The following is a 24507-nucleotide window of genomic DNA, read 5'->3' as shown; positions in this document are numbered from 1 at the left end:
GTGAAAAAAGTAACTCCTTGATTATTCAACAAATTTCTAAGAATGTCTGAAATCTTTGTTGCTTATGAATTGGGCTGCTCATTGTTTATCAATGATTACAGTGACGTTCAGCAGGTTGGATCCAGAGGGGAAACTCATTATGGGTTATCGCAGAGCACCAAGTTCCATGAATGTGCAGGTGATCCAATAGCTCATAGTTACGAATTTAATATCACCCTTTGGATAATCTGGAGTTTTTTTGGGTGTTTTGAGGCTGTGGATTTAATTTGGTACTTGTGTTTTCAGGATCCTCAGAGTGTCAGCATGAATGCAAACTCTTCCACATCCTTGATACCAGGTGGAGGTGACAATGTTAATAACACCATAAATTTCAGTGGTGGCCCATCATCACAAGCAGCAAAAGGGTCAGCAGAACCAGGAGGGACTTCCAACATCATGGAGTCAAAGCATTCATGGTCAAACATAGAAAACAAGAACTCAAAGCCAAAAGATGGTTCTGCTCCTCAGTATATTGCTACTGACAAAAAGAAAGGGCGGACTTTTGGGTTGAAGGGTAAAAAGCCTCGATTGGAAGCAGAGGATTCAGTAGATAAATCAAACATGAGCTGGGAGGAATTACAAGAGCTGCTTCAGCCACCCGCAAATGCTGTTCCCAATATTGTCACTGTGGACGGCCATGAATTTGAAGAGTATGAGGTAGGCATAGCAATAAGCTGCATTTGGTTTAATTTTGTCTAGGTGGATTTTATTTCCTGGTGGAATCTCTTCAGGTTTTCAGCCCATCTGGCTGGACAAAAAGATTCTTAGCTTGTGTTTCTCGACCCACCCACCCACCACCACCACAGCCACCCACCCACCACCCCCTGCGCCAAAAAAGAAAAGAAAAAAAACGCCCGGGGGGGGGTGTTGAAGCGTTGTCATGTTGTTGTTGTTAAGTCATGCTAGGAGTCACCAAGCTTGTTAAAGGAGCATAGGGACATCATGCTAACATTCTTAATCACACTAGGAGTCAGCAAACTAACTGAAGAGTCTGCTATGGAATGTGGCAAGCCAATTGTTGCTAATAAAGGAAAAAATGAGATAAAATAGAAAATAGAGGCCTCAAAATTCAGTAGGTGCATAGATGAGTAAAGCAACAAACATTAGTGTAAATATTGAGCAACCATTTCCTGCTTTTATCATTTCATCCCCCTCTAGAATAGCACCTGGTGCTAGTGATGGCACTTGGATGTTAACAGAGTATTTTTACACCTTTGTAATGCCAATAAGTATTGTTATGGAATATTCAATGCTCAGATCAATATATTTTTTCCCAAATGCCCAGATCAATATTGGCCTTTTTCATTTAACTCCTGCCTGTTGACAAAATTTTTAAGAGCTATATTTGGTGTGTAACGTACTCTTTTGTTTTGCTATGCCTTCTTGTGGGGTGTAGGAACCACCAGTTCTCCAGGAATGCAGCACACCTCCCTCAAGGCATGCATGGTGAGTTTAACTTGAGAATGCCTCCTCTGTTAATTTGGTTCAAAATGATTGTGAGATAAAATATCTTAATTTACATGGTGATGAGTGGATACCTTTGCTACACTAGTTTGTGTGCTTTGATATTAATTTCCTGGACAGACATTGCCCGGGTTGAAAATATTTTTTATGGACACAGTTCAATTGGACATGTACATAGGATTAGTAGTTTTATAGATTTGTACTTGTTTTTATAAATATGTATCAACCAGGAAGCACTGGATGTCCTGCAAGTTAAACTTTATTTGTATAACATAAAAGTCCAGGGTTACATCTGATTAAGAAGTTTATGGTTGATTCTCTGTCCTCAAAAATAGACAAAACCTTCTATTGTCACTACTTTATAATATCACATTCTAATGTGATCTCCAATGATTGTTTGGTTGCAGGTCAAGGGAGGAATCAGGTGGACAACTTAATGATGATCTTGATAATGCTAATTCACTGACTAGGGTGGTCTGCACTGATGATGGGTGAGTAAAATATAGCTCAGATTGGGACCCTTCTACATTGATTCAAAGTGTCTTTTGGAAATTTAATGTGATGGGTGTAGTGAAAGCAGCCTTTGGTGTTTCAAAGGGAATGGGACTTCTACTTTGCAAGCACTAAATAGAAAAACAGAAATTCAGCAAGAGAAAAGCAAAACAAACAGCGGAGCTAGAAGGCTCCTACACTTGGAGACACAGAAAGATTGGCCCCAAAGCCTAGTGCCCCTTGCGGTATTCCTTTATCATTATTGAAGAATCAATATGACTCTTCCTTGACCTGTCATACTTTTGCACTTGCCTGCGGCTTCTTTCGCTAGCCAAGATCAAGAGAGTTGAACAAAAAACGACCTAGTTTCCAAGGAGGCACAAGAAGACCACAATGCCCGAGACACAATTTTGCCAAAAAAATCCAAATTTGACAAAATGTGTAATTCTGAAGGATTTCTCCATAACACATGAAAACTCATAATTCTTCTCAAAACAGTCCCGAGAGCAGTCAGGTCTCATAACACAGCATTGCCCTATTGTAGAATAGCTATTACCCAGCATCCAACAGCCATCATTCAGTCTTGGACAGCTCTGCCCAGCTCATGATTAGCATCCTCAACAGGCTAAACAACAGGATCAGTAGTAGTTGCCCTTTGATAAACAACCTTTGGTGATGGACAATCTCAGATACCCTCGTCCTCTTCACTTAAAGATCTTTTGCAAGTGAAGTGCTGCATTTTATGCCTTTTGCTACATTTCATACTTTCATTGTGTTTTATTAGCTTTTCACAAGAATAATTAGATTAAATCTTATTATTCAATTAATTCACGAAATTAGGTGTTCCAACCCAAAAGTTTGGCCCACATCCAAATTTGGCAAATTAAACAGAACTTTAAGTAATGCTCATTCTGATTTAATTAATAAATGTGTGCACAAACTTACACATTGATCAATTTTGTGTATACTCATAGAATCTTAATTACTGATTGACTTGTCTATGCCAAGCACACCTCGTGCAATGTCATGGTTTCACCATCAGAGAGTTCCAAAGACAAATCACGATCCTGTGGCATATCCCCCTCTTAAGAAATGACAAGCGTCTTCAATTTGGCGATACATATGATTGAACACTCCACACAACATTTGCGATTGCTGCAACCCTTGCAGGTCATGCCCATGTATTCCAATAAAAGAAAACACAAACAAGTTTTTCTTAAACAAACAGTGTTCATTATGATACTCAAAGCTGTAGTAACCATATGAATAATAAGGATTGGATGGTCATGACCGCTCTATCATAGAAGTCTCAAACGAATGTGACTAACACAATAGACTCAAACAAGAACACAATTGAAGAACTTTTTGTTGTAGTAGGGACCGAAGTTGAGGGAGACCGTCAGAGGGTTTTGTCCTTCGAGAATGGATCTCATGGGCAGCAATCCACCAATGTCGATACAAAAGTATATCGTGGTGCCGAGGGGGAGCAAACACAATAGTCCACTAGTGATGGTGAGTGTTTGGGTAGTCCACACAGTAGGAAGAGCTCCAGAACCAGCTGTTCGGCAGCATGTACTGCAAAACACATGTGCTGGAAGGGTTGGTGATAGGTTGGTGCAGTCTGGGCAGGCATCGGAGATGAAAGCGCAAGCTGGTAGATAATGAATAGCAAACAAAGAAAGCTGTAGTGTAAGGCAGAACCTGTAGGGGATGGGTGGCAGCTGCCAATAACAGGACGATAGTTTGGAAGAAGAGATCAAACTAGATGATTAAGATGATGGAGAAGGACAAAGGAAGTGAAGTGTATGATAAAGGGATGAAGATTTAATGCTTTTTGGGACTATTTTAAGTGCTACAAAGATGACACGAAAATATGATACATTAGAATTTCTAAAGAAACGTAATGAAAATATGATTTATTAGAATCTCAATTGACTTAACAAGGCATAATTATTATTCAAAATCAAGGGCTGTCTATTAGACAAGGAGTTGTCCTAAGTGTTCATTGCAGAGAAAAGGTGAAGCGATAAAGGCATAGGATTTGATGAGACAATGCTATGGGCAATGTCACCAGAACAAGAATTGGGCTTAATGAATTGATTAAAATGAACTCTAATTTTGTTATCTCTAGCTCTTGGCATGGTGACCATTGCATTGGTAGTGAAGGATCTAACATCAATGCATGTGGTGGACAAGTATACTGGCTATGTGTAAAACCAACATTCGTTTTGGAGAAAGGGTAGTAATGACTTGATTTAACACTAATAACAACAACCATAAACTTCATATAAAGTAAAATGCAAATATTGCTACTTAATCTTGGTCAAGTGTATAGGCTATGTAGGGTGGTAATGACTTGATTTAACACTAATTACAACAAGCATAAACTTCATATAAAATAAAATGCAAATATTGCCACTTAATCTTGGACATTGGATACACGACTAGCCCCAAAAACTAGCGCCCCTTGCGGTATTTTTTAAAAACTTTTATGGCAATTGGAAGAAGTTCATGGAGATTGCTTCAATCTTCTTCGCTATCCAATGCCTCATGTTATCACAAATGACCAACAAGCCTTTAGACCGATTTTCCCCTTGGTTTGCTTTGGGATTGGCCTTCAATTCTCTCCTTTGAAGCCAAATTTTGAACCAAACTTAATGTTGGCGAGCTGGTCTTTTTAAATTCCTCGAAATTTTGAAACTCCAGTTACTGAATTTCAAGTACTAGGCCTTGAATTTTGAGTATGCTTCAGGAGGTGGCTCCCAGGTCCTAATTCTTGTTCTAAATCATGGTTTACAATAGTGAATATCTGAATTTTTCTCCTCCAATGGCTAGGATATGTTGAGAGAACTTGAGAGATGGTTGAAGGATGAGAGAGAATGTTGAGAAGATAGAAAAATTAGACTTCCATTGTAAAGAGGCGGCTTAAATTTGATACTACTATTTCCTGGTAGCCCTTGGAGCCCTCGCGTATAGCCAGGGAGCTCATAAATGTTGTTGCCTCCTATTGGAATGTTGCTGCTTGCTTGAGTAAGGCCTTAGGCTATCCATTGTTGTCCTGGCTGCAATGGTTGCTTAGATTCACTTTTTGATGGCTAGCGATGGCAGTAGTAGCCTCTTCTCTAGCTAGTTCACGTTCAGAATCTCTCTCTCTCTCTCTCTCTTTGTGTCTTTGTCTTTGTCTTTGTATTTGTCTCCCTCCCTCTCCACCCCCTCCCTTAGTACCCAACCATCCTTCTCACTTGCATAGACAAGTTCTATGAAGTAGTAGCCTTTTTAATTCATTTTCGAGCAATTTTAAGCCAAAGTTAATTAATTTGCAGGTTAATTCTAAAAGTTAATTTAATATTTAATTATTACTAAAAAAAATGATTGTACTAGCTAACAACTAAATTGGCTAGGCCAATTTGTCATCCAAGCAATCCTAGTCATCTATTAGCTCTTGAATTGACATTAAATATTAATTAATGCCTAGTTCTTAATGTCACCATTGACTTTAATGGCTAATAAAATACTTTAGGCCAAAATCTGTCTCACTAGGCATAACCTAGTTCATGTGAAGTACACCTTATTACAACTTTTGTGTTTGGCACCCAGTGACTTCTCAAGATACTTAGCTTATCATTTCGACTTAATTCACTTGAATGACATGTGTATCTCACATTTGTACGTTTGATTAATACCTTATTCAAATGCTAACAAAGCATCTCACATCCTTGTGATAGACCTTGTCCTTGAAATCCTTGTAATTGTCCTCGCTTGCCATGTGTCAAAAGCAAAATATACTACACTAATATTTTCATAAGGTGTTATATTAAAACAATATCGAGTACTATTGTTGAACCATGCTACTACCAAATATTTGCTGAAAATTTCCAGCCAACATAATCAAAACATAAGACTAAAAAAGATTCCGAAATTGCTACCAAAAACCCATAGGATGCATCCGTTATTGTATATCTCAACTGTTATGGCCAAGCAACCATAGCAAAGCATGGGTTGGGCATAAACCATTGCTGAACTATCAATGGCATTTGTAAGACATAATGCTGTCAAAATGAGCTGAATTTCATCGGACACTGATGATTATCTGTTGCACACAAGCAAAGGGTAATGAATCTCTGATGATTATAAACTGATGCAAATATATAGTTCCAGAGCTACAAATGAAAAACCATACCATATGCATACTAATTACAATGAGTAGTGCATTGAATAGTGATCCCGTATAAAAAAAATCCATTTTGGTATTTCTATATCTTTAATTGCAATTGGACTCGAATACAATGTAATTCCTTCAATCCCCTTTGTAATCCAAAAGCCCCTTGTTGTCGATAATGACCGGCAAGTCTTCCAATTGATTTGTCCCTTGATTTGCTTAAGCAATTGGTCTTCATTGACTCCTTGGGAAATGAAATTTGCCGCAAATTCGAATGTTGGTTGGTCCCTCACTTGCATCTTGTTGAGAATTAATTATCAACTTTGAAAATTCAAGTTTTGAGGCTTCAATCTCCTAGCACGCTTCATGAGGTTGCTATCAAATCCTAATTTTTGCTGTAAATTAGGGTTTATGGTAGAGAAAAATACAATTTCTTAGCCTCTAGGGATTATAACATTGAGATCTTTGGAGCAAGGTTGCGAAATGGTTGGAGAATGAGAGAGAATGTTGAATAGAGAGAAAATTTAGACTTCTATCACGAGAAAATGCAAGAAATCAGCTCTACTGCTCTGTCTAAATAGCCATGAAAGTTGGCTCCATTGATGGAACACATTGAATATGATGCTTTTTTGGTTGAAACAGCTCTCAAACTGTCGTCTCCTAATGCTATCTCCCCCAAGCTAAAAAAATGTCTTTTCCACTTGCATGGGCAAGTTTAGCCAAGTGGCAACCTTTCGATTCCATTTTCCAGCATTATTTGCATTATTAAATTAATTTTCAACTTTAAAATTTTAAAAATTAATTCAATAATTATTTTAGTGCTAAAAAAATTAGCATGACTAACCAACAATCAAATTGGCTAGGCCAATTTATCTCCCAAGTGTTCCTAACTCTCCTTTAGCCCTTGGATTGGCATTAAGTACCATTAAATGTCAAATCGCTAGTGTTACCAATTGACACTTATGGCTAATAAAATGCCTTAGGCTAATTTTTGGCACTAGATACCACTTAGTATATGTGCAATATTACTTTAGATAACTTTTGCCATCCACTGATTTCCTCAGATCCTTGGCTCATAAATATGAAATAATCTCAGTTGCGCTTCACATGTGCAACACATAAACATTTGATTAAAAATTAATCCAAATGTTAAGTAAAGAGAGCGAAATTTCATGTCCTTGTGACAACCCTCCTCTAAAATCCTTGCAATCATCCTCGATTGCACAATTGGATGCGGAATTTCCACAAGGCATCATAGTAAAGACAACATTGGCCACTACTACCAAACCATGCTATTGCCAAAAACATGGTGAAAATTACCAGCGAGCATAATATAGCATAAGACTCCCAAAGAATCTCAAAAGCATTGCCAGAATATCATGGGATGTATCCATTACTCATGAGCTCAACTTATTTGGCAAAACTAAACCTTAGTATGGCATAAACCAAGCATTAACCATGGCTGAAACATCAATAGTATCATAACACATGTTGCTGTCCATACAATTAGTTAAATACCACTGAAAACTAATGACCATTTACCGCAAATCAATATAAGATAAATAGCTTGCAATGATAAAAAACCAATGATCCAATGTTGATCATAATTGATCTTACACTGAGCATAAAGTGATGCAAATGTATAGTCCCAGAGCTGCAAATAATTAACCATACCATATGCATACCAAACATAGCGACTAGTACACTAAATAGTGATTTCTTGCCAAACATGCTTTCAGCTACAACATCATGAATGTATGCTGAATACCTCTGAGACCCATTACATCTAGAGCCGTTCATCATTGAGGAGTGGAGGTGCTTGCTCCCTCACGAGCATAAGGTAATACTATGGACCCTTGCTTTGTTGAACGTGATTGAGCTGATCCAAAGTCTGCTCTAACTCAATATAACATTGCAACATTTGAGGATGGTTTGCTAAGTCATGCTTCTTCATCCATTTGGCATCCATTGGTGAATAGTTTTGATATTGTTGGGAAACCTTTCCTTTGATCTTTCACTCTTTGTATGCCAATATATGCTCAGGTACTAATATCTCGTTCAACTCCTCGACCTCGGGTTGAACTTCAACAAATACATCCTCTGGCACATTACCATAAAAAGGCCTCAGTAAGCTCACTTAAAAGGTATTATGTATCTGCCAATGTGGAGGCTATTTCAGCCTATAGCATACATCACTAATCCTCTCCAACACTTGGAAAGGCCCATAGTGTCTCATACTCAGTTTTGGGTACAATCTCTTTTTGCCTTTCATCTTTTTCAGCCTTGCCATTTCAAAATGTAGTTGCTAGCAATATATAATTGCCCTTTGCAAATTGCAAAGCACATCTACGACGATTGACTGTTCTCTTTTACTTATCCTGTGATATTTAAAGTGCATACTTAATCTTCTCATAAGGTGCATCCATGCTCTCTACATAGCGATTAGGTTCAAAGATCTTATTCTTTGTATGCAAAATAGGGGGTACTTTCTTACCACCCTCTAGCACCTCAAAAGGAGCTGTATCATTGGAACCATGCACCATATTATTGTATGCAAACTCAACCAACGGTAAATACTATTCCCATTGCACTTTGTGATTTGATACATAGCCAGGACTACTGGGGTATCTAATCCCATTTGCTCCCCTAGCTTTCGTCTCTTAGTGTCAGTGTCGGCTCAACAGAGTGCCTTCGCCTTTGGTGTTCCTTCCGATCTCTACGCATTTCACCGCTCCACCGGAAATTCCCTCTCCCCCTACGGTACTCCAGCTCAGGGGAGCGGTGCACGAGTATTCTACTATAATGGGTATTTAAGAGACAATTCATGATATTTTAGTTAATCTGAAAGAAATTGTATTTAGAAGCGATTCTTGTGATATTCAAAAGGCTTCTTTATATGTAACTGGTCCCAAAAAGGTCACTGCTGGGGATATCACCCCAGATCTGAGATTTGGCTCAGGATTGCCCACCAAATAATCCTAGGTTTCCCTGAATCTGAGAGCTACCACTCGCTACGTTTCCATACCTAGGCCAACTTCTTGATCTGTATCTTCTATTTTCGGAAAATTTTTGAGCTCCTCAAACAAATTTTTGCAAATAAAACGGTTGAATCCCCAGAGGGACTTATTCCACAATAGGCTTGTGTTTCCAAGAATAGAATGAACTGGAAACACGGATACGAGCAAGACTCAGAAATAATAAATAACTAGATGGAATTCTTTATGATGGAATAAAGTGGGGGAGTAGCAACGGTTCGTCAATCCAAATGGATTCAAATAGATTTTGTCAAACTATAGAAACAAGTTAATGTAGATTGACCCACACTAGCACTCCCTCTTAGTAACTCCACCAATGGAGATCCTATGATAGGAATAGCCTCGGGTACACTGAGGAGAATTTCAGCATAGTGCCCATGTTCTCAAACAACCTCTTCCAAAACAAATTGGTTATCTATGGGTCTTGATCATCGATGATCGACTCTGGCATGCCACGGTACTTAAATACATGTTGCATAAGAAGACGTGCCATATGATCTGCCTTTATCTTTCTCCTCATTGGAACAAAATGGGCTTGCTTATTGAACCTGCAGATTATAGACCATGTCTCATCATTCCCTATAGGGAATGATGTACGGGGAAGCTCAAAGATAAAATCCATAGCAATGCTTTGCCAAGGTTTGTCTGGAATAGGCAAAGGGTATAATAAAATTGACATCTTTTGCCTATTATACTTTTTGGTGCACAATACATGTCTTGACAAATTGCTTAACATCATACCTTAAAGATGGCCAATAAAAGAAGTGCTCCATTGCCTTAACTATGGTATCAATACCTCTATGCCTTGCAAAAAGAGGAGCATGACTCTCAGTTATCACCTTGGCCTTCAATTGCTCTGTGATACATAGTTGTCCATGCATCATCAGAAAACCATCTAAGCATAAAGTCCTCATGCCTTTGGCCATTGCAAAGCTGATCATATACATTCCCAAAGTCTGAATCAGCAGCATATTGATCTCTCATGGTGTCCAACTTAGTGTGATAAACCATGCCAACAACCAATAATTGAGGCTAACATGACAGTGCGTCGGCCACCACATTCTCTTTCCTAATCTAAAAATGAAACATAGAGAGAAAGTTTGTTCATCTCATATGCTTCTTTAACAACTTCGTTTGCATTAGAAAGTATCTTAATCTTTGATGATTTGTTTACAATGTGAAATGAGCCCCTAACAAATAGTGTTTCCACGTAGATAGTGTATGAATTACAACCAAGAGCTCTTTATCATAGACATGCAAATTTCTTTTTGCACCATGGAGAATACAACTTTCATAAGCAAATACACAGTCATCTTGCATTAAAATAGTTCCAATGCTGTTTCCACATGCATTACATTGCATAACAAATGACTTCTTGAGATTAGGCAATGCAAGCACAGGATCTGAAGACATTTGTCTTTCAATGTATCAAATGGTGGAATTTTTGTTGTTGTCCATCTAAAAGGCACATTTTTCTTTTGCAAAGCATGCGATGGAGAAGTAATTTCAGAAAAGTTCCATACGTACTTTTTGTAAAAGGAAGAAAGTCCCATAAAGCTCTGAATCTCATGAACTTTCTTGAGATGTGGCCATGACCGAATTGCCTCAACTTTTGCAGGATCCATACGAATGCCATTAGCCACTGCAATGTGCCCCCAAAAAGTGGATCTCATGCAATAAGAGTTCACTTTTCTTGTCATTTTATCAACAACTGATGATTGGTAACTTATTGAATACAATTGCTAAGTGCTTTTGATGCTCAGCCTCATTCTTTGAGAAGACAATCATGTCATCAAAGAAAGAACTCACAAATGCCCTATATTACTGAAAAATGCGATTCATCATTCTATTGAATGTGGTAGGATCATTAATAAGCCCAAGTGACATGACAAGAAACTTATATAACCCAAAAGTTGTTCTGAAAATTGTCTTAGATATATCTTTAGGCCTAATTCGAATTTGATAGTATTCACTTTTCAAATCTATATGATTGAAAATGATTGCCCCTTGCAATCCATTCAAGATGTCATCAATCCTAGGAATAAAAAATCTATTCTTTATCATGATGCTATTCAACACATGATAATCAATGCACATGTGCCATGACCCATCTTTTTTGTGCACTAAAAGCATTGATGAACAAAATGGAAATGAGTTGGGCTGAATCGGTTCCTCTCTAACAACTCATTCACTTGACTCATAATCGGTTCCTTCTCTAACAACTCATTCACTTGACTCATAATCTCCTCCTATTAGGCTGCACCAACTTTGTAAGGTGGCTTGTTAGGAGGGCTACTATCGGGGATCAAGTCTATGCCATGATTCTAAGGCCTTTAAGATTGTAGCTACCTTAGAAGTGATTGAGAAAAGTAATTAGTATGCATTTTCAGAAATGACATGCGATCTTTATCCAAGTGAGTTACATTTTCAACATTTCATTATCACTTTTATCTTCAGTGAAAACTTTGGAAATGACAGAAGTAGATATAAGAGGGATAAATTCCCCTTCTTGCTCATCTCCACAAGACAGTAAGCCAGCTAATAATGAGAAGCCGATTGACCCAAAAGGTACCAAATCCATAGGACCACAATAGGCCTATCGACCAAATCCGCAATCCTCTACACTAAAACTGACTCAACCCGCACCGACACTTCTAGTGTCCCAAGTGTTCCATAAGTAGAAAGTAGTGTACCAACCGAGCTGCTAGACCAACCCATCGCACAAGTTTCTGACAGACACCCTTCTGACCAATCCATGAAGCAGACATCAGTTATTAAGTTATCCAGTCCAGTCAAACCCCAACCTTCCACAAGCCTTAGACCCTCCTATGAGTGGAGATCTATCCTTACTTTGGTCTCGGGCTTAGCTATGAATACGGGGGATGACTTGATTACCTGCATCGGACACTTGGGTGCTACCTTCACCACGTTTGCTAAGAGCTATGAATGGTTGGATTTAGGCCTCCTAGACGAGCCATTGGCAATGGAGGTACGCTCCTTGCCATGCACCTAGGAAGAATATGAATTCATATTTGTCAAGATTCCCATGGTAGCCAAGGGATCGATTGCCAACGAGATTTCTTGAGAGCAAGCTCTCAAACAACGATTGATCACCTCCTATAGCAAGAACAAAGTCTCTGCAACAAATTAAAACCTAGAAGAGCTGAAAAAGCTAGCCGACTCCAACTCTTTCATTTTTGCGAAAATGGTATACTCTTCATCTCCAATGGGAACAAGAGGGCTGTCAAATTATGACCAATGCTGAGCAAAGACTTACAATCAAAAACTTTGAGTACAACCCAACTTGGCTTCTACCTCGTTCAGGGTCTTGGCCATCACTCGCAATCAACTGTTAGAAGATCATGTAATGGCCCACCTCTATTTGGACCAAATTTTGACCGAGGAAGAATTGCACATTTCTAGTAGTAGGATGAACTTTGGTAATTTCCTAACTGATGTCCTGACTTACATTATACACATAGGCATTAGGTCGTATGACATGGACCGTCATGCCCACTAGAGTATAAACCACAATTCTATGATTGGCTCATGAGGAAATAAAGCCCAGCCAGCCGGCACTTAACACCCTTAACCCTTCATCTTCCAATCCTAGGAAGGATCTTTATCATTTCTTTCGGGGGGAGGGGGTAAGGTGGACAAGAACACATGACTTGAATCTCAAATTGGATTTCAAAAGCAAAAAATGACGGTTAAAGAAAACTGGTACTTGAGGAAAATTTTCATGAAATTCTTGTTGGAATGTATGGACTACTTGAAGGAAAAATTTTCATTCTATATTGGAACATTTCACCGTTCCATAACATACATTTGTAATCCTCTTATCTTTTTGTAAAAAGTCGTTTCGAGTGAGTTAACAGTGAACTGTTGCATCATGACAGGAACTTGAGATAGTAGGGCACCACGACAGATGTAGAAAGCTTTCATTCTTGGAAGAGGAGAATGCCAAGTACAGCATGGTTGGTGAAACGAGAGCCTTTAACCAGCTCAAATATAGAAGCATTTAGAACCTAGAAGACATGGTGATAGAGGAGCAGACTGTGAAAGAGATTGTTGACCAATGCAACCTCAACAAGTATCTGGAGAAGGTCGACCAAGCCATCGATTATAGCAAGTGCACGGAGTTCTTGCGATCCATCGACGTGAATAGAAATTGTGGCATAATGATGGTGAGGCAGGGAGAGGAGATCCGAAGAGTAGAAGTTGAGCTGAGTCCTAAATTGGTGAAAAGGGCTCTGGGACTTGTCAACAAGCCCATGAAGCGGCCGAAGAGAGACGTCTACTACATATTGGGGATCAGGTGTATATAAATGATGGGATCAGTTTAGCCGACATCCCTAACCTAAGATTAAATTGCAAGTAAAAATGGTCCACACATTGTTTTTCAACCAAAGGTACAATGCTTTGATGAGCAAGATCAGAATATCATTGCTTGAGAGCATGGCAGCTAGATCCTTGGATGAAATTAGTTGAAATGGCTACGTGTGTAAGACCATGGAGTCTTCAGCAAAAGCGCTAGCCATGGGTCCTAGAGCAGCAGGTGGGGAATCTCCCGCTTCCATAGCGGAGACAGTAAGAAAGAAACCAACGGCCAACATAGGGTTTGGGGGCTTGTTAACCGCCATAATCTAGGAAGATGTGGGAGATGTAGAGAGGGAGGAAGTGGTGGAAGAAACACTTAAAAGCTCACCAGTCCATGGGTTGCCAGTGCATTCAATCATTAAGGTGAGTACCCTGATTTTATTCTCTACCGGAAACTTGGGGGATAAAGAAATTGCAAGAGTACAGAAGGAAGAAGCAGAGTGAGTTGCAAAGATGAAAGGAGCTTACCTGCAAGCTCAATGATAATAAGAGGACTTGAGCAAAAGAATTGTTAGTGAGTGAGGTGAGGAGGGCTTTGCCCCATCGAGCCAGGGAAAAAAGGGAAAGATTATGCTGAGAAATCTAGGCAAAAATAAGGGAACTACAGCAGAAGGGGACAAATACTTAGAAGCCAAGCAAAAAGAATCAAGGAAGTTAGAAGAGAAAGGAAAGAAGCAGTAGGAGGAAGAGAATGAACGCTTGTGAAAGGCTGAAGAAGAGTCTAAAAGGGCTGAAGAAGAACAAAGGAGGAAGCAAAAAGAGGAGAAAAGGCTAAAAAGAGATGATGAGCAGATGGCTCTCGCCCTCAAATTATCAATCGAGCAAACCTCTTGATCAGAAGAGTGGGCTAGAAGATGCACTAGGCACCGGCAACGCAGTAGCAGAAGTAGCTCAAGGATCTGTAGTGGAAGGCAAGGGAAAGGCCCCATCATACCCACCACCATCTATCATGGTTGCCACGCCTACCATCACACAGGAAACCGTAGAAGCCACAGTGAACCAAAGCAATGTGATGGCTTGGGTGCAGTACCTAGTTAGCATAGTGCAGCAGCTTGGCCCAGTGCCAAGTGAGCTTCAGTGCTAGGGACGAAGAGACTGGCTACTATAGATGCAGAGTCAAGAAAAAACTTGAAGAAGCCCGTAATAGAATCATCAACAACATCTATACTCTTTGCTATGCCGGTGCCAACGAATCATGATGAATATGTAGAAAAGTTACTAGCCCAATTCGAAAAGGTGAAGGAAGAGAGGAAGGAAGTGTTGGCAGAGTTGGAGGCGAAAAGAGAGGCATTCTCAGCTTATCAGTTTGAAAAGATGCAGCAAATAGCTACCCAACGAAGACAAATAAATGACCTAAGGAAGGAGTTGGAAGCAAAGAAAGAAGAAGAGAGCGCAAAAGAGCTCCATGATGCGAAGGCAGGGGAGGAGATGGGGCTGGAAATGGATTTCTCAGTTCTCTTACAGCAAAATAAGAACATGGAGGAGTACGTCGAGCAGTTGAAGAAAATCGGAGATGAGCTCATCGAGGAGTTGGAAAGAGGGAAGACTAAGGTGTATGCAGAGTTCCGTAAGGAAAAAAAACAAAGGGAACGATTGCTCAAAGAACTATACAATGCCAGTGCATAGAAAGACAAAGCGTTAGTGAGAAAGCTGGCACAGATGCAAAACTAACTCCATGTGACCCTCCAAGAGCAAGAATGATTGGAAGAGCAGCTGAACCGTCATAGATAGTTTAAGGAGAAGATGCTTGAGATCTAGAAAGAAAGGAACAGATGGTAATGATGTTGTCTCAATGCTAGACTTAGGACATAGAGAAGATGGAGGAGAAGGTTAAGGCTTGGGAAGAAAAAAGTGTTGGAAGGCTCAGGGACCTTACTGAACACATTGCCTTGGCGGAAAGTGAACGGATCATGGCACTAGCAAGAGCGGAAGTAGTGGAGGCTGGTATAGAAGTCCAACAGTGATCCTTTCTTAATACTGTGCTGCATGTGACCCAGGCTGAAGGCAAGGACATAGTAGAAGGGCTAAAAAGAAAGTTGAAAATTACAAGATCCATAAGATATAGTCTCTAGGAGTGCACCTCGGAGCCAGCACTAGCCTTAGCGCAAAGCAACAACGACAATACTTGAGGCATGCTGGGTTCTCAACAAAGGAGTTGGAGGAGTTAGGGTTTTGAGAGCAGGAACAACTGATGCAACACCCTACCGAAAAGCCAAGAGAGCTAGTGCAAGAAGAGGAGCCAGGCCAAGATGAGGAAAATTAACCATGTGAACCTAGCCCACCATGGTAGGAGATGCCACCTGAAGATTTTAAGGAAGCGCAATTTAGAAAGGGTGATGGAAGTAAAAAGAAAGAGAAGAGGGATAGTGCAGTAAGCACATAGGAGGCTGAGAGGCCAACCGCAGCAAGTTCTTGAAGTCCAGATCGCGTAAAGAGAAGAATGTAAACTAGGCCCATTAACTAGCTGTTTGGGAGCAGTGGGAGAACAAATGCCGACCTTTTGAGTTCTCCTTCCACTAGCCTTGCTTCTTAGGTAGGGATCTGTGTTTGAGAATGGTGGAGTAGGTGATCAGGCTCGCACGACGACTAGGGAACCGATGGACAAATGAAAGAGAAAAATATCCTATAAGGTAGCATAAAGAGTATATGGACTACTCGCAAGACAAGGTTTGGGCGATCCCAAAGACCATTAGTGGATACGAAGCCCAACCGAAATGGCGGTGATGTGTTTGGGACTTCAACCTTGATGCTTGGATGGCGTTCTGTAACACCATACTGGAGGAGGGCAATGATCCCACCTACATGCTATATCCGCGGAAAATAGGGATAGACTATAACCCGGATGTGCATGGAAGGTATAATTTTCTCAAGATCTATAAAGTGAATGGAGGGAGTTCAAAGGAGTGCTTAATCTTCACTGAGCGGACATTCGTTCATCCATCACGCACTTTCTCTACAAGTTTTCATCTTGCCCCGGCTCCCCATTCATCACTACCTATAATTATCTCAAGATACTTAGGATTTTACTCAAGAAAAAGCCTGCAACGGAAGAGGCTCTAGCTGTTGCCACTTTTTTTAAATCTCAATGTAGGAATCGATAGCTGTATGATGGCGCACCTTATGATGAGGGCCACACTTCTACCTTCCTTTTGTATAGCAATCCTTGAAGATATGAATGATAGCCACTTCACCGTGTAGTCATCCCTTCTTGTCAACGACACCCCTAAACGTATGTATTAACATAAAAGGCTACTTGTAGAGTAGACCCTTCCTTACCAAGTTTCTTAGGTCTCGTAATGTAGCTCCTGAAGAGCATCGGTATGATATCTAGTGTGCTCCCTCCTAATGTATTAAATATATATATATTTTTAAAAAAAGGAGAGAGAGAAAAAAAGAAAGCAAATAAAAGACAATGATGAAGCACAAGAAAAGGACGAAATGGAATTCTCATGTACCATCAGAATGTCACAGATACTGCACCTAGGGATAATTATATCCATAGCCCTCCCCCCACTTCACACTTAGTGCATATCAATTACAGGATACGCTTAGGGAGTTTACACTCACCTACGGTTAAGACCTGTCTCCCTAAGTCACACCCACAACATCTCTCCTTGCATGATTTGGGTCCTCAAGTGTGGGACAACACCACGAGCTTGCTTGAGGTCGACCGAACTTCGAGTTCCACTGTCACGGATATCACACACTGCTTGGTGAGGTAGATACACCCCCATGTCGTGCACTTCCTTTCCCTTTTCAGGTATATTCAATCACTCACGACCAACCACCGACCTCGGATGCCCCTCCCACCCCCTCGATCTCTTCTTGACCTTCACAACCTTACATCCATTTTGTTGTGCTTCTTCTGCATGGCCAATCTTCCCAAAGTCCCATCATCGATCCACATGGCAAACCATCAACCAACTGAGTCCTCACCACCAAGTGTCATAGGATTCGCACTCAGCTAGGGGTGTAATGTTAATCCCGGTGCAAAGAGAGCAAAAGAAAATCAAACGATGCAAGGCAAAGCAGAATAAGACGGCCCAACCGAAAAATTAGAGGAAAAAGGCCAAAAGCGCAAAAGCAACTTTAAAGGCCCATGGTGAATGCAAACAGGGAAGTGCGCATTTTAAATATAAAAGGACATCTTAAATTTTTGTAAAAGAGCGTTAGGCTCCCTCCTGGGCAATTTGTAAATGTAGACAGGCATGGGTGAAGGAACAATGTAAATAGGAAGGGAATAGGGAAAGAGGACCTAGGCTAAAATGGCCGGTCATGTAAAAAAGGGATTGGCACCCAAGGAGGAGGTAGGGCACGTATAAAAAATAAAAAGTAAATGAAGAAGCTTATTCTTATATGTGGCCAAAACTAGCTCTCTTCTTGTTTTTCTTCTTGTTCTTACTTGTGCTAGTGCCTGAGAGAGGGAGTAAGTGTGTGAGGGTGAGGGGCCGTGGTAGAGAAGGTCTTCATCTTCTCCTCTCTTGTTCTTCTCTTCTCTTGTCTCGCACGACAATGGAGCTTGGAGCTTGGAGCTTGAGGATGGAGCTTCCTTGAGCTTTTACCTTAGATCATGGAGCTATTGGAGAGCTCGTGGGAGGAGGCACCTTGATTAGGCATGAAGGTAAGCTTACTACACTCGTAAGTGTGGGAGTACGTAGAGCTATGTGAGAGGTAGCCGTGGCTTGAAATACTTAAAACAATAAGTGGTCTGTGAGTCTTGGTGTTAAAGCATGAGCTCCCACATCAGAAATGACTAATAAGCCTTCGAGCCAATTTTCCCCTTGGTTTGCTTTGGGATTAGCCTTCAATTTGCTCCTTGGAAGCCAATTTCTACTCTAAACTTAATATTGACTACTTGGCTGTCATGAGGACATGTATTTTTGAAACCTCACTTAATATATGGATTAATTTTTGATCACATGGTAAAGTTCATGGTGCACATGTGAGGGGTAACTGAGGTTAGAGTAAATTTACGAGCCCAAGACCCAAGGAAATCACGAGATGTCAAAGGGAAAAGTTGGTATAAGTTATCCCGTAGAGGTACTTGTGGTATCTCATGTAGGTTGTTGGCTTGGGTTATTCATTTGGCCATAAGTGTTAGTTGGTGCCATTAGAGACGTGGCGTTTAACGGTTCCTAACGTCAATCTAATGGTCAAAGATAGTGCAGAGACACTCGGGAATGGAAGTTGCCTAGCCAATTTAATTATTGGCCAGTTGGATTATTTTTCTGGACATTGAAATAATTATTAGATTAATTTTCAGTATTTAAAGATTGAAAATTATTATTTAATTATGGATAATGTTGGAAAAACAGTTCGGGAAGCCTGCCACAAGAGAGGGAGGAGATGTTGATTTGATTTGATTTGCAGCCATTGGAGAATCTTCTAAGGCAGCCAAGGGAAGGAGAAGACCAATCAACAACAGGTGACAACATCTACAGGCTGTTGAGATAGGGCAGTAGCAGTAAATGACTGATTTTCTTCAGTTCTTTGCATCTATAAGTTGTTGAGACAGGGTAGCAATAGTAAATGACAAATTTTTGTGAGTTATTTGTGAAGAGAGTTTGAATTTTGTCTCATCTCCTAGCCTTTGTACAACCTTGCTCCAAAGACCAGAGGCTGAGAAATTTCAGATTTGTTTGCTGTAAACACTGATGATCTATAGTAGAAATTAGGGTTTAGCAGCAACCTCGGGAAGTGTGCCCAGAATTGGAAGTTCTAAGACTTGGATTCAGCAAGGCTAAAGCTGTTTTTAGTCAAGTTCAAGTGGAGGGACCAGCAAATCAATGAATTTGGGGCATTTTTCATCTTCATCAAAGCAAGTGAAGGCCAATTGATTGCCCGAATCAAGGGGAAAATCAGATTGAAGACTTGTTGGCTATTTTGGATAGTAAAGGGAGTTGGAATACCAAAATGGGTTGGGAGAATTCCATTGTATATCAACTTCTTTTTCAACTAAGTTAAAGAAATACCGAAAGGCGCACTAGTTTTGGGACCAATAGGGTGTCCATTGTCCAAGATTTAAAGTTGATTTGCATTTCTCAGTTTTGTAATAAATGTTCTTGCTGTAACTAAGTTATAATCACGTAGTCACGACCCATCCACAGAATGAAGGCTGGTTACATGATTTCATTGTTGGGATACCACTTAATTCCTTGATTTGGTTGGCCCAAGGCACTTAATTGCAAGCGAAAGCTTTATGCTAGTGCTGATATTTACTCTCAGATGAGAGATTACAGCAATGTGTCTTCGTACAATGAGATGGACTCAAGTAGTGATGATGCCTCTCAGTATGAACATTCATATGGGAATGAAGGAAATGCAATGCAGCTTGGCGACAGCTTGCAGAAGCTTGGCGATAGCTGGAGGAGAGAGAAAACTGCCAAACGCAGGCTGTAGATGATGTGACAGGTAGTATGGCAGTAAGTCTGTGCAGAAACAATAGTTGCTTGGTTGGAATCAGCTCCAAACTACGAGAAGAGGGCTGGAAATCAAGCACCAACTGATGTAGACAGCAATGGACAGCTTTGGTTGAGATGTCTTTCGCGAATGGGGTGGGAGCAGCAAGCTGAAACACCTTAAATTTGTAATAACGAGATTGAGGCTGAATGGAGGGCATCATACGTATTTAGAGAAAATTTGGGCCCTCCCAAGTGGGTTTGTGCTTATGGGATATAGAAACTCTCTAGGATCTCATTTCTTTTAAATAAACAAGGTTTCTTCATTAATTAAGCAAGTTTTGGGGTTGTTTAGGTAAAGCTAATGCATTTTTAGCTCAACACCTCCTCTTAGGCCCAACAACGGTGCCACGAGAAAGATCTTTTCCCCCAAGGCGTCCCACCCCAAAGCAACCAAAGCATCGGACAAAGGGTACACGTTGGCTGCTCAGTCATAGTAGCTAAGAAATACGTTTCTTTGAATTTGAAACTTATGAAACTTTTTTTAAAGTATGAAACATTTCTAAGAGTAAAAAACGTGGGCATTTTTATTTATTTTTATTTTTATTGTTAGTTGGAATCCAAAACATGGTTTTTTTGACAAAAACTATTGGGCAATGTTAAACATAATGATGATGATGTGTAATGACTTGTGAGGGCTTAAGATTTTGAACGAGAGATTGAATTTTTTGTGATTTTGTTTAGTTATTGGACTTTGTCAATCTAATATCTATTCTTGTCTTGAGATTTGAATATTATACGACTTTAATCTCATTTATGAGTTATTTATGATATATTACGATTCATTCTCGATTTTGACATTTTGTCAGTTTGTTTTGAAATGAGAATCATGATGTTGTAACTTGACTCAGTCCATATTATAGATAGGCTATGTACATGTTAATTTCAATTTTCTTTGTATGATATGTATGAACCATAATGTTTGAGTTCTAAACCATAGTATAGCTTGTCCAAAGACTAATTTTTGACATAAGTGACAAGTCAATAATGGATCATGGATATGTAATGTATAATGTATTATTCTCATTTGACTCTATTATTACTCAAGCTCAATTAGCCATTTTTTGTTTAAGAGAGAGTTCCATAGAGGTTTAGAATCTCTTTCCCAGTCAAAACTATTAAAAATCCCTATCTAAAAAAACCCATGTTTCTTATTTTGCCCCCTCTTGAAAGAAACTTATGAAACACGTTTCTGACATTTCGTTTCTAAACATTTTTGACGTTTCTGGGTGCTATGTGTCCAGTGGCCTACTAAGACTATAGAGGCGATAGTTATCTTACCATGGGAGCCCAAGTGATCACCTGAGAGAGGACAGGGCATCGGACAAAGGGTGCACATTGGCTGCCCAGTGGCCTACCAAGCCCTACAAAGGCGGATGGAATTAGCTATGGACTGCTCTTTTTTTAAAAAAGGGTTTAAAAAAAGATTAAGTTAGCATTAAGTGGGGGTTTCAATTAGCTTTCGTCCTATTGAGTTTTCTGTGCCTCAAATGGGAAAATAATAAAGGATGGTTAGACCCAAGACCTTCACAAAACAAGTATACTATCCCTGCCATTACTAGGTGTTGGTGAAGAAGAATAAGGCCAAGGCGTGGATATAGCAAATATGTGACACAAGCAAGACAAGCAAAGCAAGCAAGCAAGCTAAGGAAAAACTACCTTGGAGATTGCCACGGGAAATGCCACGAATATGGTGGATCCAAAGTCAACCACTTTAAAAGACCGAAAATGAATAAATGCACACAGATGCATGTTTACATGAACAGAATGCCAATGCATGGGGTAATGCAAAGGGTGATGCAAGATGTCATGTCTACGTAAGATGCAATGCAAGGGTGCCTCTTGGACAGTGCCCTCTTAGGGGAATTGTTCACTTGCCCAAGCTCCCTTTTATAATCACATCATCCTGACAGTGTGGATGAAGTTATAAATGTCCATAATACAATACAGAAAAATAAATGAATGAATGTTAAAAAACTGTAAGCATCATCACTGTCACTATCAAGAGTAGAAGCCACTTCCTCTCAAACTGGAAGGGAAAGCAAGAGGGAAGCACCCTTTCCCCGTCAAGCTAAAGAAGTAGGGGAAGGTGTGCCCAAACCGATCTTGGGTAATAGGTACTGAAGAACCGGCCGGTTGACCGCTTTGGTCAAAATATCTGCAAGATTGTCGGATGTGGGCATAAACTCTAGGTGGATAGTGCCTAGCTCAACCTGCTCTCTTGAAAAATGAAAATGGACTCCCACATGTCATATCCGTGGTATAATGATCAGATTGCCCGCAAGGGCATTGGCACTTTGGTTGTTGCAGTAGACAACGGTGGGCGAGTCGCATGGAAAAAGAAGTGCCGCCAGGTAGATGGCCTCGGTGGTGCTATCGAAGATGTCACAACTCTATAGAAATAGACTTTGTATCTTTTTTTATTAATTTGTCTATATAATGATTTATTAAATTTGTTTCCTTTGCACTAATTAGATATAAAGAAAAGTGCATTGGAGCTGGCCACTGATGAGGGGTCACAGGTTATGGTGGACCCACACGGTGGGTTAGAGAAAAGATAGTTCACACTTCCACCTATATGGCCCGATTGGGCGCCTGTGACCAGAACTTACGCATATCAGGGTTAGACTCGCATACAGAAAGGATTGATGCCTTGAAGTGTGGGCTAGATCTGCCAGAACAGACAGTTACAATCAACAAGATGGCATGATCATGAAATGCTTGTACAATGTGCATGTGTGGGTTGAAAGCTTGAAATGCACATTTCTTTGCATAGGAAAGTCACATGAAAATTCTGATACCGTTTTTGCGATGTACACGGAAAAAGCTTTCATATGACACCCATATTGGGGGGGTCCCTAAATTTTAGGAGCCTCGAATTAGCCTAAAAATGCTAGTCCTAAAAAAATAGGGATGTTATTCTAAAAATAGTAAATTTTGTACTCTGACTGTGCTTACTAAATTTGGTTGTTTCTATTCTTGACAGTATTCAGCCCAAAAAGGAAGGCCATAGAGAAGAGACAAGTGTCAAGACACTTGTCACACAAGTTTCCAAGTGTCCCACCACTTGTCACATCTCATGACATGTGGCTGGACACTTGACTTGTGCTACTCCACTTTTTCCTTTTGTACTAGCTCTTCCCTCTCCTATAAATAAGAGCTCGTTTTTCTTCATTTAACATCATTTTTCTTTGCTGTAAACTCATGTACAGCACCCGCAGATAGCCAGAAACTGGCCCCATCCATCCCCATCATCATCCCCCACTTCTCCATTATCAAATTCCTCCATATTCCCTTTTCTATCACTGTTGTTTTACAGGACAGCAAGCTTGTAAGCACCTCCTTCTCGAGCTCTTTCTTCCATTTTAGCAACAAGAAGCAAGCCCTATCCATGTATTGCTGATCAACGATGGAGAAAGGCCGATTTCCTCTCTTTCTTCTCTCATACTGTAAAGAAATCAGTTCTTATCATTGCATAATAGATAATGCATGTGTAACCGGCTTGTTCACTGGGAAGGGCGGTAGTGTACAACCAAAATATATAAATGCTTTCACCCAATTAACAGTCGCCCACATTACTTGAACTTAAAGACACAGAATCAAGAAGAAAAACAGGAAGCTAAAATGCTCCTGTTGCCACACGAACACCCTGTTGGCCCCTAAGTTAGGCGCCCCTTGTGGTATTTCTTTATTTTTGAAAAGAGAGAGAGTACAATGGGCTGTCTTTCACTTATTCTGGGTGAAATTTGGCAGCATAACAGTACAATTACTGACCCAAAACAAGCTGACCAGGAGGGGAAATTCTGCCCCAGTGTGAACTTCTGGTTGGAGTGCAGAATTGACCATTTCAGCCTGCTGTATTTACTGGTTCAGACCTGTTTTGAAACCTGCTTACAACTCTTACTGTTCCCTGTACTATTCAGCCCACTGTAATTACTGGTTCAGACCTGTTCTGACACCTGTTTTCAGCTCATATTGTTCCCTGCACTGTCCTGCATCATCTGTGCCAAGTGCCCCTTGATTCTGACATCAATTGGGCTCTGAAATACCCTGTGAACAGTCCAGAATCAGTTCTGGTTTAGTGTTGTTTCAGGCACTTGCTTGGTGAGGTTACTACCCTCACGTGTACCTGCTGGGAACTGCAAACAACTGCTCCTGTTCCTGGAGAAAGGAGGCTCTTGCCTCATGCAAAAATAGCATATTCCACACAGCTGTACCTAAATTAGAAGAAAAGCCCTTGATTCTGCAGCATAACCATACTGTCAGGGAGAGAAAGAGAGAGAGTAGGAAGCAAGCTCAGCCTTTTGTGCATCTTAGACAAGGTAGACCAGCTCTCAAGAGCTCTCCATCTGCAGTTGCCTTTCACAAATGAGCCCCTTTTCAGCCCAAAAACTGCACGCCAGCCCTCTTTAAAGAGGTAAGTGCACACATTTGTGCCGGGTGGCAGCACTAGAAGATATTTCCCGTTTCAGCCTTCCGG

The 24507-nt window shown here is 40.3% G+C and overlaps 1 protein-coding gene across 2 annotated transcripts in view; it reads left to right on the top strand.

Moving 5' to 3' along the window:
- The window catches only part of LOC148029712 (B3 domain-containing protein Os07g0679700-like), a 137737-nt gene that overhangs the window by 36929 nt on the left and 76301 nt on the right, over positions 1-24507 (top strand). For both annotated transcript variants that reach the window (XM_087686018.1, XM_087686019.1), the window contains exons 7-10: positions 102-178; positions 286-696; positions 1436-1485; positions 1911-1994. In XM_087686018.1, coding sequence (XP_087542144.1) covers positions 102-178; positions 286-696; positions 1436-1485; positions 1911-1994 — 622 coding nt within the window. The remainder of the gene's footprint in view (positions 1-101; positions 179-285; positions 697-1435; positions 1486-1910; positions 1995-24507) is intronic.

Source organism: Lygodium microphyllum, chromosome 10 (genome assembly GCF_053477565.2).
Source record: "Lygodium microphyllum isolate KBCC chromosome 10, Lygodium_microphyllum_v1.1.10, whole genome shotgun sequence".
NCBI lineage: Eukaryota > Viridiplantae > Streptophyta > Polypodiopsida > Schizaeales > Lygodiaceae > Lygodium > Lygodium microphyllum.
Note: the sequence above shows the minus strand (reverse complement) of the source record. Positions and strands in the feature narration are given on the sequence as shown.